Source organism: Danio aesculapii, chromosome 4, assembly GCF_903798145.1.
Source record: "Danio aesculapii chromosome 4, fDanAes4.1, whole genome shotgun sequence".
Classification (NCBI taxonomy): Eukaryota; Metazoa; Chordata; class Actinopteri; order Cypriniformes; family Danionidae; genus Danio; species Danio aesculapii.
Window position 1 is genome coordinate 55,907,509 of NC_079438.1, and position 14,902 is coordinate 55,922,410.

Consider the following 14,902-nt stretch of genomic DNA (forward strand, 5'->3'; position numbering starts at 1 on the left):
CAAGTTCTGAAAGAAATCAAGCCTCAGTCAGGTAAGGAAAAGTAACGCAAACGTAACTCAAACGTAAACAAAAAGTAGCATAATGCATTACTTACCATAAAAGGTAACTAAGTAACGCAACTAGATGCTTTGTAGGAGAGTAACTCAATATTGTATTGCACTACTTTCAATAGTAACTTTCCCCAACTCAGGTGTTTTTTTATGTGGATATTTTGGAATAATGCTGTATGACTTTTATTTCTCTCCACTGATTTTTTTCCATAATTTTGAAGGTAAACTCAAATAGGCCTGTTATGTAATCCTTTTTTTAAAATATAATATTTATCTTGTGCAAATTGTATATAAAATATGCTATATTTGGGGTTCAACTTGGCTGTGGCACGTCTTCTAGTTCAAATTAAATGATAGTTATTTTTGCTTTAATTATTTGGTTTACATTTTAATTTAAGTTGACATTGTGCTCATTTTTTGACATACAATGTCATATTGAAAGTATAAAGTTGGTGTTCAACATTGTGCATTCAATCATAAACATAAAATATGTCCAGTGTAAAAATAAAGGTCATTTGCAGAGTAACACCAACACATTTTTTGAAATGCATAACATATAAAAGACTGAAAACAATACACAGTTTTAGTGATTAGAATCAATTTTAGCTTGATCATGTTGTGGGGATAAAAACAGTAAAACCGTGTAACTTCTTTTTTTCTCCTCTGCAAAAAAGCCCTACTAAAAGAGACCATTACAAACGACAGATATTCATCTCAGTTTGGTGTTCAGCTTGACTTTTTCTAGTCATAAGGTTAGAGAAGGTATGACAGATACTGTGATTCACCAGAAAAACTGATGATAAGAGTAAGACATAGAAAGTTCACTAAACCTTTTGCTGTTTCCTGGTCATTTAGCACACACTGCACTGCAGATCCTTCAGTAGTTTCCTGGTGGAAATAATGAGGATGAAATGGTGCAAACTTTATTGTGTCCAAACAACTAACCTGCAGCTCCTGTATCCGCAGGTCAAAGCACAGCTGGCCATGTCATATGCAAAGTCTTAAAGGCACAGTACCATTAAAATTCCCCGTCTAGTTGACTTTTTCCAATTAGATGAGGTAAGGAGAAAGTAGGAATGATGCTGAGATTCCCCAGAAGAAATAATGATTGAAACACACAATGTTTGGCAATGCTTGTGTTGTATTGATTCCTAAAGGAAGGAATGAGGATTAAACGAGACCAACTTGATTGGACACAAACAGCTCGACTCTTCTTTTCACATCCGAAGTCTTAAAGGCACAGTAGCATAAAAATGCCATGCTCAGGCCTTATACACACTCATATATTTTTGTTTAAATACGCATATTTTTCTTGCCGTTTCAACCTTCAATCCACACTATGATTGTATATAATCACATGACTATGCTTTTATGAAACAAAAACATAGCATTTTGAGAATGCTGTTCAAACTGGATTCATTTGAATGCGCTGTTTTTGTATTGCAGTGTGGACTGTGAAACTGGAGGCTTTCGAAAATGAGGATGCAATTCATTCATGTGATGCAGTCATGTGAGCAATTCAGCTGACATGGTGGACGACATAGTAAAGCAGATGTTTTGAATGCTGTTTGTGTTTTTGGCAGCTTTATTAAAGATTAATGTCAGTTTATACATGCTAATGCCTCTTTATAAAGGACAGGGCATGTTTAGTTAGCTTTGTGAGGTCGTCCTGTGGGGGGGGGAAGTGACTTCGACTGAGGTAAAGTTGGTTTTATTTTCGACCGAATATATAATTCAATGTTTTTCAGTCCAATATGTTTTGACATGTGTATTTGTTTTGGCCTGTCTTCTAAACAACATTCTTAGGCTGCATTTACACTGCACACACAAACACACATATACTCATTTACAATGCTAAATTTAAGGGTACGGTAACTTAAAATGAGCAGTTTAAAGAACAACAAAACTTCAAACTAAATCATCAACAAAAAACAAAGAAAAAAAGTATTAACATTTGTCCTGACACTAAAAGTTAATGATGTTTCTAGGAGAAGGCACTGGTTCACTGTTTGTTTCAGGTATAGCATGTGTGTGTTCAGACGGCGTAAAACCCCAAACGCTCTGATTGTAATTAACCAGATGAAGCTCCAGTAACGCTTGCGTCTCCGCGGAGTTCAGACAGACTAAATGATTGACAGCTCTGACATTTCTGACAGCGCGCTCATCCCAAGTGTGGTGTTTATACTAAACACTGTGGAGCCATTCGTATGTTCGTCATCTTGTACAGAAGCCGAGGGAGAGAGAGATCACAAAGCAGTGAAAAATATAACAGAACAACAAGACTGAACGGCGTCGGTGCGTGTCAATAAGGGTATTTTGTAAAGGAAGGCTGCAAAGATTTGAAGTGTTAAACTTTTGGGAAAGTTCAAACTCAGGTTATGTGCAAATTAAATGGAATAATACACTCACCGGCCACTTTATTAGGCTACAATTCGCACAGGCTCACCAAAATCGGACAATCGAAGACTGGAGAAACGTTGCCTGGTCTGATGAGTCTCCATTTCTGCTGCAACATTCGGATGGCAGGGTCAGAATTTGCCATAAACAACATGAAAGCATGGATTCATCCTGCCTTGTATCAACGGTTCAGACTGGTGGTGGTGTAGTAATCGTGTGGAGGATATTTTCTTGGCACACTTTGGGCTTATTAGTACCAATTGAGCATCGTGTCAACGCCACAGCCTACCTGAGTATTGTTGCTGACCATGTCCATCCCTTTATGACCACAGTGTACCCATCTTCTGATGGCTACATCCAGCAGGATAACACGTCATGTCATACAGCTCAAATCATCTCAGACTGGTGTCTTGAACATGACAATGAGTTCACTGTACCCAAATGGCCTTCACAGTCACCAGCTCTCAATCCAATAGAGCACCTTTGGGATGTGATGGATTCGCATTATAGATGTGCAGCAACTGCGTGATGCTATCATGTCAATATGGAGCAAAATCTCTGAGGAATATTTCCAGTATCTTGTTGAATCTATACCATGAAGGATTAAGGCAGTTCTGAAGGCAAAAGTGGGTCCAACCTGATACTAGTGTACCTAAAAGTGGCCGGTATGTGTATGTGTAACCTATTATAATTGAGTGTGCAAATGGAGAAAATAAAGTAGACTAATTGGAATTCAATTTGCAAATATAAGCACACAAAAAAAGTTTTTGTTCATACTACTTATTTGAAATGAACTGAATCAACATTATTCTTCAGGTTTTGGGGGGGACAACTAAATTATTTTATGTTCAGTCCACTTAAATTTGTAAAAACAGTTACCTTAACTCAATCAATTTGTGTTGGGACAGCATGAAGGAATTATGTGGAACCCAGCATTCTTTACAGTGTACTTTATAAACAATTCACTGCTTAACATTTTTAAGTTGAATCAAATTAACTTTTCAAGTCATTCCAACTTATATCAGTCAAGTGGACAGAAAAAAAAAAAAGTAAAATTTTATAAAACAAATAAAAAAGTAATCATTTCAATATAAGTTAAAGTAACATATAAAGTAAAAACTGTGTTTTATAGTTGTACTGTTTGTCATTGATGGTCCACTGTAAAAACAAACAAACAAACAAACAAATAAACATGGTCAATAAGTCATGACAGCACTTATTAAATGATTCAAATCAGCGATTATTATTAATCTTTCAACTTCATTTTCCAAGTTGAAATTGTACAATATCGTCAACTTGCTGTTTTTGTAAGTTTACTCTAATTTAAGTTGAAATGACATAGAAAGTAACAATTATTGAACTGAAATATTTAAGTTTTTGTATATATATTTAAGTTTTTCAGTGCTGCTTGATTATCAGGTCACAATTTAGAATAATGCTCCATTACTTAATGTTAGTTACTGTATTTACTAACATGAACTTATAACGAACATTCATTTTTCTTCGGCTTAGTCTCTATTTCAGAGGTGGCCACAGCGGAATGAACCACCAACTATTCCAGCATATGTTTTACACAGCGAATGCCCTTCCAGCCACAACCCAGCATTGAGAAACACCCATACACTCTCATTCACACAAACACTCATATAATCCAACTGAGTTCATCCAATTCACCTATAGCGCATGTCTTTGGACTGGGGGAAACCGAAGCACCCGGAGGAAAGAGAAGAACAAGCAAACTCCACACAGAAATGCCAACTGGCCTAGCCAGGACTCGAACCAGCGACCTTCTTGCTGTGAGGAGACAGTGCTAACCACTGAGCCACTGTGCCGCCCCTAATAATGAACAATACAGCATTTATTAATCATAGTTCAACATTATTAAAATCCAAATTCATCTTTATCTACAATAGTTAGTGCACTGTTAGCAAGAACTAACAACAAATGACTTTATTTTCATTAACTAACATTAACAAAGATGAATAAGACACATGTTTTGATTTATTCTTATTTCTAAAAATAGACATTTTATATATATAGATACCGTAAAATTGAATTCACTCCAAAATATTTCTGAAAGTGTAAGAAGGAGAGTAAATGCAGTGTTTTGCACAGGTTTTTGGAGCTTGTCTCTCTTATAAGTGCTTCTTTCAAGTGGATTCCCTAGGGAGATTGCATCTCATAAAACAACTGACAAAATATATAGTGCGTTCATATTCGCCTGCTATTGCGTTTGCTATCAGGCAGCTGGAAGTCTGGAGATTAAACTTATTTTGTGCCTCATCCTCCTTCAGGGACGGCCGTTCTAGGCCCCGCAAACAATAAAATGAGGCTTCCACTGGAAATTATTCTGTTTTTCACTGCTGCTAAATCTTATTAGGCAAAACTAACACACACAAAAATAGCTTTCCACGGGTCGGGAGAGACGCAAAGTTGAGGAAGACACACAGAAAAAGATAAACTTATCTGAATTCACAGTTCTGTGCTCGGGAAAACAGCGAGACTGGAATGGTTTTGAATCAGGGATATATTTAGAGGATGATTGTGCTTTGTGTGCTTGAGTTTGGCTTTTAAAAGCATGATGCTCATTAGTGGATGCTTTTTGTTGCATCTCTTGCATTGTGGCAGTTGAACTCTGGTTCAGACGAGTGTTAACCAAACTAATAAGGAATGTTGTTGGAACATTATACAGTAGGTTCTCTTAATGTTATACAGTAAGCGCATTTTATTAGAGTAACATTAATAGATCATGATGGGAAAAGCTAGCTGGTGTTTAATTATATTCTAAAAATGTTATTCATAAAAAAACAACAACTTTTTTTTCCTAAAATGAACAATTTGACAATTTGTTTTTGTTAGTTAGCTCACATAACATCATTCTCATAATAATAATAATAATAATAATAATAATAATAATAATAATAATAATAATAATAATAATAATAATAATAATAATAATAAAATCTTTGGTAAAAGATTTGTTAAAAAACATTTTGAATGATCAGAAAAAAGTATGTCAAAAAATCACAATTAAAAATAGTTTTTCTTAATAATTTGTATTTTATTTTATTATTATTATTATTTTGCATATAACTATAGCTGATATAATGTTACTTCTTTTCTAAATAGTTTTTATTAATAATTTGTATTTTATTTTATTATTATTATTATTTTGCATATTACTATAGCTGATATATTGTTACTTCTTTTCTAAAGAGTTTTTATTAATAATTTGTATTTTATTTTATTATTATTATTATTTTGCATATTACTATAGCTGATATATTGTTACTTCTTTTCTAAATAGTTTTTATTAATAATTTGTATTTTATTTTACTATTATTATTATTTTGCATATAACTATAGCTGATATATTGTTACTTCTTTTCTAAATAGTTTTTATTTATAGCATTTTAGTTCATAGTTTTGGTTATCGTTTCAAATTTAGTTCAAATGTTTATATTTGAATCTTTTTCCAAATTAAATTACAATTAAATTGCTGTATTTATGTGTTTGTCTTGTATATTAAATCTATTTATAATCTATAAATCTTTAAATGTGTTTATTATAATAATGTATTACTGCATCTATCTTATTTCACATTAATATATAATTGAACGCATTGAAACATTTCATTTAATGAGGCAGGAAACTCCTTTCTCTGCACCATCCAAAGTAAATAAATCAATCAATTAATCAATTAATCAATACATAAATAAACAAACAAATAAATAAACAAATAAATAAAAACAAAAGCCCTGCATCATTTTTAAAAATTACATTTTTGGTTAGCATTTCAATTTAAGTTGACATTATAGACCAGGGGTCACCAATCTCGGTCCTGGAGGGCCGGTGTCCCTGCAGGATTTAGCTCCAACTTGCCTCAAGACACCTGCCTGGGTGTTTCAAGTACACCTAGTAAGATGTTGATTAGCTTGTTCAGGTGTGTTTGATTAGGGTTGGAGCTAAAATCTGCAGGACACCGGACCTCCAGGAACAAGTTTGGTGACCACTGTTATAGACAATAGCTTATAATTTTGTCAATTTCTCCCAAATATATCTATATACACATTTATTTCAGTTTTACATTTTGTCATTTTATTGGGCTACACATAATTAAATTAAATTAAATCCAAATGAGGCGGTTCATTCCGCTGTGGCGACCCCAGATTAATAAAGGGACTAAGCCGAAAAGAAAATGAATGAATGAATGGATAAATTCAAATGAGGAATGTAGCCTTGACAACCAGCTCCAATTAAAACGCTTTTTTTAAATATCCCATTTACAGTTTTTGAGTCCCCTTATTGATCAGGGGTCACCCCAGTGGAATGAACCGTCAACTTATCTAGCATACTTTTTACACAGCGGATGCCCTTTCAACTGGGAAACACCTAAACACTTATTAACACTCATACACTGCGGCTGATTTAGTTTATTCAATTCACCTCTAGCACATGTGTTTGGACTGTGGGGGAAACCGGAGTACCTGGAGGAAACCCATGCCAACACGGAGAGAACATGCAAACTCCACACAGAAACGGCAATTGGTTGAGCCGGGACTCAAACCAGAAACCTTCATCCAGCAAACCAGGTGACAGTGCTAACCACGAGCCACCATGTCACCACTTTTAATAAAAAAGGACATATATATATTTAATAGTTTTATTTATAATTAACTATAATAACCCTGCCACAGATCAAGCTCTCAAAGCCTCACAGATAAAAGTCAAGGTCTAAAAATCAAAAGGTCTGAACACACCGCAGCTGCTAAAGATGAGCAGAATGTGGTGGGGTTTTTTTTATGGAGTCTAAATCTGCTTCAGTCCCTGCTGACGGACGTATCAGAGTGAGAGCGAGACACACAGAAGAGGAGCGAGAGATTGGATGCTCTCTGAATCGGGTTTGTACTGGGGCAAAGTAATTGAATTAGCCTGGTGGAGATAGCAGGGATTAGGCCTTCAGAAGCACAGGCGCGGGTCGAACCGACAGCCCGCAGCACTATTTCTCTGTCATTGCACTGAAAACAGGAGGAGGTCCAGCTATCGGCATCTGCTGTCAGTCAAAGCTCAAACCAGAACACACACACACACACATTGCTGGATACACACAGAGAGATCACAGCTAACATGGATGAAACACCACGGTAGCTCTGTCAGAGATGTTAAGGGGTCGTGTTATGATGTTTTACAAGATGTACTATAACTCTCAGGTGTCGTCAGACTGTGTTTGTGTCATATTTTTACAGTCTACTGTTTGTCATTGATTTTCCACTGTATGAAACCAGACAACTCTAACTTATTCAAATCAGTTAACTGTGTTTCAGCTTAATTTATACTATATAGTAATGTTGATAGCTTAGTTATACAATATAGTCAATGTAATGTTTATGTGATGTAAGTTTATTGTAATTTAGGTTAAAATGACTTAGAAAGTTGCCATTTTTTAACCTAAATATTTAAGTTATATATATATATATATATATATATATATATATATATATATATATATATATATATATATATATATATATATATACACAGTTGAAGTCAAAATTATTTTAAAAGTCTGTTTATTTTTCCCCCAATTTCTGTTTCACGGAGAGCAGATTTTTTTCTAAACATAATAGCATTTCTAAACATAATAGCTAAACCTAATAGCTAAACATAATAGCTAATCATAATAGTTTTAATAACTCATTTCTAATAACTGATTTATTTTATCTTTGTTATGATGACAGTAAATAATATTTGACTAGATATTTTTAAGACACTTCTATACAGCTTAAAGTGACATTTAAAGGCTTAACTAGGTTAATTAGGTTAACTAGGCAGGTTAGGGGAATTAGGCAAGTTGTTGTATAACAGTGGTTTGCTCTGTAGACTATCGAAACAAAATATATAGCTTAAAGGGGCTAATAATTTTGACCTTGAAAAGCTTTTATAAAAATAAAAACTGCTTTTATTCTAGCTGAAATAAAACAAATAAGACTTTCTCCAGAAGAAAAAATATTATCAGAGATACTGTGAAAATTTCCTGAATCTGTTAAACATCATTTGGGAAATATTTAAAAAAAGATTCATAGAGGGGCTAATAATTCTGAATATATAGACTTGAGTTCAAATACATCATTATTAATGTATTATTCCATGCTCTAAAGCAGTGTTTCCCAACCTTGTCCCTGAAGGCACACCAACAGTCCACATGTTCACCCTCTTCTAAATCAAACACACCTGAATCAGCTCATCAGAACATAAGAAGTGACTCCAAAACCTGAAATTAATAGTTCAGTACATCCAAAATATATACTGTTGGTGTGCCTTCAGAAACAGGTTTGGGAAACACTGCTCAACATATTACTTTTATTTGGCTGGAAGAAAAAATATGGTGTTTTTAAGTGTGTCTCTTTAAATGCAAATCAGCTTCTTCTCTTTTGGAAAAAGGGCGGGGCCTTTATAGCTTGTGCCTCGGTAAATTCTAGATGGCATACAGCTGCTGGTACTTACCAATATACAGTAGCATACTAAAAAACTTTGTACAGCAATAATTCATATTTCTACATTACTCTTAGGGTTAGTTTTAGGGTTTGGTTAGGGGTAGACATCAATAAAAATACAATTTAATGGGTTATTTAATAAATATTATGAATCATGTTTGGTATAATTACTCTTTTTTTATTCCTGTGACGGTTTGGTTTAGGGTTGGGGTAGGGGTAGATGTTAATAAAATACAATTCAATGGGTCGTTTAATAAATAATATGAATAATGCTTTGTATAATTACTGCTTTTACATTACTGTGATGGTTGGGTTTACGGTTGGGGTAGGGGTAGATGTTAATTAAATACAATTAATGGGTTGTTTAATAAATATTATGAATAATGTTTGGTATAATTACTCTTTTTTATTATTGTGACGGTTTGGTTTATGGTTGGGGATGGGTAGATGTTAATAAAATACAATTAATGGGTAATTTATTAAATAATATGAATAATGCTCTGTATAATTACTGTTTTTACATTACTGTGATGGTTGGGTTTACGGTTGGGGAGGGGTAGATGTTAATAAAATACAATTAATGGGTAATTTAATAAATAACATGAATAATTCTCGGTTTAATTACTGTTTTTACATTACTGTGATGGTTAAGTTTATGGTTGGGGAGGGGTAGATGTCAATAAAATACAATTTAATGGGTCATTTAATAAATAATATGAATAATGCTCTGTATAATTACTGCTTTTACGTTATTGTGAGGTTGGGGTAGACTTTAATAATATAAAATTCACAGTTTTTGAGTTTATCCACTCTTTTCAAAAAGATGCTTTTTATATGTGCTAAAATCCCCGTCTCAGTGTGGACGGAAGGCAGAAACAGAAAGAAAAATATGAATATGCATTAGTTTGTCTTCAAAATGTCTTCTTTTGTATTCAAGACACAAAGTTCATAAAGTCATACAGGTTTAGAAGAACTTAAGCTAAACAACTTATTATTGATATTATTTTGCAAACGCACCTTCATAAATTCCTCAAAGGGTGAATAACTAACAATTACTTGGACGATTAACAGAATTAGTTGTTACACCCAAGTCACAATTTCCTGATATTTTCAGGTTGCCAAGTCCCCTGCAGTGCTCAAGAGATTTAAGTGTAAACATTGATCTGGTCAGTTAGCATTACAGTGTGGAGTTTGCATGTTCTCCCCGTGTTGGCGTGGGTTTCCTCCTAGTGCTCCGGTTCCCCCTATAGTTAAAAGACATGCGCTATAGGTGAATTTAATAAACCAAATTAGCCGGAGTGTATGAGTGTGAGTATAAATGAGGGTGTATGGGTGTTTCCCAGTACCAGGTAGCAGCTTGAAGGACATCAACCGCGTAAAACATATGGAAGAATGGTTGGTGGTTCATTCCGCTGTGGTGACCTCTGAAATAGAGACAAAGCCGAAGGAATGAATGAATGATCTGGTCATAAAGACCATAATCATCCTAAAACAATGTGTTGAATAATTGAACATGAATGACAGCAATGAGAAAACCCACTGGCAAATACACATCCAACAACGCTACACATTTGCAAAACATTCCTTTATTATAAATAAATCTTCTTCATATTTTGTTTGTTTTGGTATAAAAACTAGCATGCTTCAACCATGGCATTTTACAGCTTCACAAACCCGCGGTTACGGTTCAGTCAGCCAATACAAGACACGTCATCTCAGAATGCAGCTTTCTGACAAAAGTGGGACAAGAATGAAAAAATCTGCACGACCACAAAAATACAATAACAACAAACATAGCTCGACTCTGGTAGTTTTCATATATTTTCTCTCGCTCTTTTTTTTTACTTTGTTTGTTTGTTTTTACATCCACATTTCCAAAAAGTTAACCGTGAATGCTCTCGTCTGCAGAATGTTTACACGATTATTTGTGCAGAGTTATTTTAACGTATTTTTTTTATCGTATGACTGCAAGCCTGCACCTTGAGTTTTGTGAGTGTGTGCGTTTTTTTTACGTGTGTTCATGGCAGGGTCGGTAGCTCTTGTTCAGCAGTCTCTCTGGAAGATCCACCAATGTCCGTTCGTCTCCCAGGAGGCTGCAGGTTTTTTAGATTGATGCAGAACGGTATAAAAAATCTCATGCTCAGATGCCCATTCCAGGTCTGTTATCCTGCCAGCGCGCGTCACAATGCAGATATCCTGCTTGTGACAGGCCCCGCCCTCGACTCCGCCCCCAGAGACTGCCCCTCCTCATATGGCATGATTGCTGTAGCTCACATACGTCGTCTTGGTGGAAAATGTTGCTGGAGGAGGAAACAACAGAGAATCACATTCACTCTCACTCCACTGCATAACCTGCGGATGAGAAACATTTCAGTTCAGCATCTTGAGGGAAAAAAGGAACGATTTCTTGCTTGTCTTGTGTTACATTTAAAACATCTAAAATGACAAACTCTTATAATCATAGCTGCCAACATTTGTCTCTCATATTTCGGGAGAATGGGGTACTGTGGACTTAGTAACTACACTATGGAGCGGGTTTCAGGCGGCCACTGCAATCGGGTACTATACCAAAGTTGGCAACCCGAGGGTGTTACAGACTGTCCAAAAAGCTGAGAACAGGGGGCAGGGTGAAATTACGGGAATTTTCCAAGAGCAATAACAAAATGGGAGGGTGGCGGGAGATGGGTCTGAAATTTGGTAGACTTACGGAAAACTCCCAGAGTGTTGGCAGGGATGCTTATAATACATTTATAATATACCTGCCAACATTTGTCTTTGAAATTCAGAGAGACCAGCGGTGGAGGGTGTTGGGGGTTATTTAATAAATGCAATCCCCCTATTTACACAGAGGCTGGAAATATTCCAATATAGCCATATCTAGTAACAAAAAACACTTGCAACTCATCACCTCAGACAATTGACGAAATATTCCAATCTCTATTCATTTTTACCGCAATCTGGCAACATACATTACAAACAAGTTGCGCTGTTGTAATATATGTTGCCAGATTGAGGTAAAAATTGAATAGATATTTGAATATTTCATCATTTGTGTGAGGAGATGAGCTTCAAACAAGATCTGGCAACCTGACAAACAAGGACAGAAAGGTATTTTTCGTAATTAGATTGGGGCATACAAATTATGAGTTTTTTTATGTTTAAAATACGGGAGACTTCGGGAAAAACGAGAGTGTTGGCAATTATGATTTACAATCTGTAAAAAAGTGCATTTTGGGTATTTTTACACCTGAATAATCTGTGTTTTACTTAATACAGTCATAATGTAATATTTTTAAGCTAAATCATACATGTTTAAACATAAAATCGATAAGGGGCTTTAACAGTGATGCCATAGAAGAATCTTTTTTGCGTACCCAAATCTTTTAGTCAAAAAGTTCTAATGAGAAACTTTTTTTTCACAGTGTAAATAATATTTGTAATAATTTAAAGAACTTTTTTTCCCGTAAATGAGCTTTTGTGGAATGTAAATGTTCGAAGTATGTTAAATGTTTGTTTTTTTAAATAATAACATTTTATATATAATACTTACTTACTCCCAGGGCCGTCTATATTAAAGTTGATATTCAGCTGCACCATATTGGTGTTTCGTAACATCATACAAACAACATCATATTTTTTACGAGGTGGGTCGTTAGCCCGAAGCTCAACCCTCAGCCTGGAGGACCAGGACATGCACACATACACTACCCAATTCACCTATTGCACGTCTTTGGGCTGTGGGGGAAATTATATATATTGATAATAAGTAATTATATTTTAACAGTGTGTTACGAGGTTTCCAATTTTAAATGGAAAAGTTACATAAATAATAGGTTATGTTAAAACTTGTCTAGCTATATTATTTTTTAAACTATCTGATTTTATTTTTGTATACAATCAAGTTAAAGTTGTTAGGGTTAGAATTAATCAATTATTTTTTTAATTAATCAATTCTTCTCTATTAAATCAGTGTATTTTGAGCTCAAAAGACCTAAATTAAAAAATAAATAAATAAAAATAAATACATTTATTAGTTGATTAAAATTATAAACAGATAAACACATCAAAACAAAAAATAGATAAATAAATAAGTAAATAATTCAAATAAATAAATACATAAATAAAAATAAATAATTTAAAACAAATAAATAATAATAAAAATAAATAAATAAATAAACAAATAAATAAATAAATAATTAAATAAATAAATAAATAAATAATAATTCAAAATAAATAAATAATATTTTTATAAATAAATAAATAGTGAATAAATAAATAATTCTAATAAATAAATACATAAATAAAAATAAATAATTAAAAACAAATAAATAATAATAAAAATAATAAATAAATAAATAAATAAATAAATAAACAAACAAATAAATAAATAAATAAATAAATAAATAAATAAATAAATAAATAAATAAATAAATAATCATTCAAATAAAAAAAATAAATAGTGAATAAATAAATGATTCAAAATAAATAAATAAATAATATTTTTTATAAATAAATAAATAGTGAATAAATAAATGATTCAAAAAAAAATAAATAAATAATATTTTTTATAAATAAATAAATAGTGAATAAATAAATGATTCAAAATAACTAAAGAATTGTAAATAAAGAATCAAATAAATTGCTGACAGCATTACAATAAAAAGAACCATATTTTCTTGGTGTGAAGAATATTTTTGAAGAAGTCGTAAGACTCCATGTATGTTTAAGCTTCGAACAGAATCTTCGATGTCAATAAAGAGTTTCATCTTTAAAAAATGGAGATAAACACTTTCTCATCTCAGTGGTGTTGTTTTCCTGCTGGATAAATCATTCTTGTAATCATCTGAGGAAACAGTCCGTCCTTATTTTCTGTTCACTAAAGTTTCTCCCTTAAACAAACAGCCTCAATAGATTCGGTAGATTTGTAGACACAACTTTTAATTAAGAAAAACAGAGAGCAGCAGGGGTGCAGGAGTAAAAACTCCATTTATTTTCTCGATGGGGAAACTGATTTTTTTTTTTTTTTACAATTACTGATAAGCCTTTAAAGGCAGAGCTGATGCGAGCGCTGAGGTTTTAGTGGCTTGTGTATACTTTAGATAAACCCGCATAGATCTGCATTAATTCAACTCATATAAAACAGCAGAATTTGGGCAGAAATTGACATTATCTGTGATGCAGTACAGAAAATTGCAATGCTTCTTATGATTGAAGGTCTTAACGTTGTGTTTCTGGTTTGGTTCATATAGCTTGTGTTAAAACAGACTTAATGGACATGAATGAATCAATTCAATTCAATTCATTTCAATTAAATTCAATTCAATTCAATTCAATTCAATTCAATTCAATTCAATTCAATTCAATTCAATTCAATTCATCTGTATTTCTATAGCGCTTTTACAATGTAGATTATGTCAAAGCAGCTTAACATAGAAGTTCCAGTAAACTGAAGCTGTGTCGATCCAGTTTTTAGAGTTAAGGTTTAGTTTAGTTCAGTTCAGTGTGGTTTAATTTTCACTGCTGTAAGTCCAAACACTGAAGAGCAAATCCATCAATTCGCTCTTGAATGAATGAATGAATGAATGAATGAATGAATGAATGAATGAATGAATGAATGAATGAAAATGAATGAGAATGAGAAAAATATGTCTGAATATGTTGCTGGGGAAAGTGTCCAGGTACTAATTCATGCTATAAGACATCATTTAAGTCTGTTAAATGAATTATGCATTGATTTTGAATACATCATTCAAGATAACAAATAAATTTCATTCACGTCATAATTAATTTCAGATCTGTAGACACAACTTCTAATTAAAGGGATGGTTCACCCAAACATTAAGATTTACTCATTATTTACTTACCGTCAAGTTTTTTTCTGTTGACAACACATAATAATACATATTGTTTTATGTTTAATCCACTTAAACGTGCAAACCTAATCTATTAGAATTGATACA

At 33.2% G+C, this 14,902-nt stretch overlaps 1 protein-coding gene across 2 annotated transcripts in view; it reads right to left on the reverse strand.

Moving 5' to 3' along the window:
- Positions 1-10,508: 10,508 nt before the first annotated feature.
- Positions 10,509-14,902, reverse strand: part of grm8a (glutamate receptor, metabotropic 8a) — a 317,146-nt gene continuing 312,752 nt past the window's right edge. Inside the window, exon 11 of one of the 2 annotated variants that reach the window (XM_056456168.1) lies at positions 10,509-11,242. In XM_056456168.1, coding sequence (XP_056312143.1) covers positions 11,190-11,242 — 53 coding nt within the window. In that variant the 3' untranslated portion in view covers positions 10,509-11,189. Of the gene's footprint in view, positions 11,295-14,902 lie in introns of both variants that reach the window. The other variant, XM_056456169.1, reaches the window with a different exon arrangement.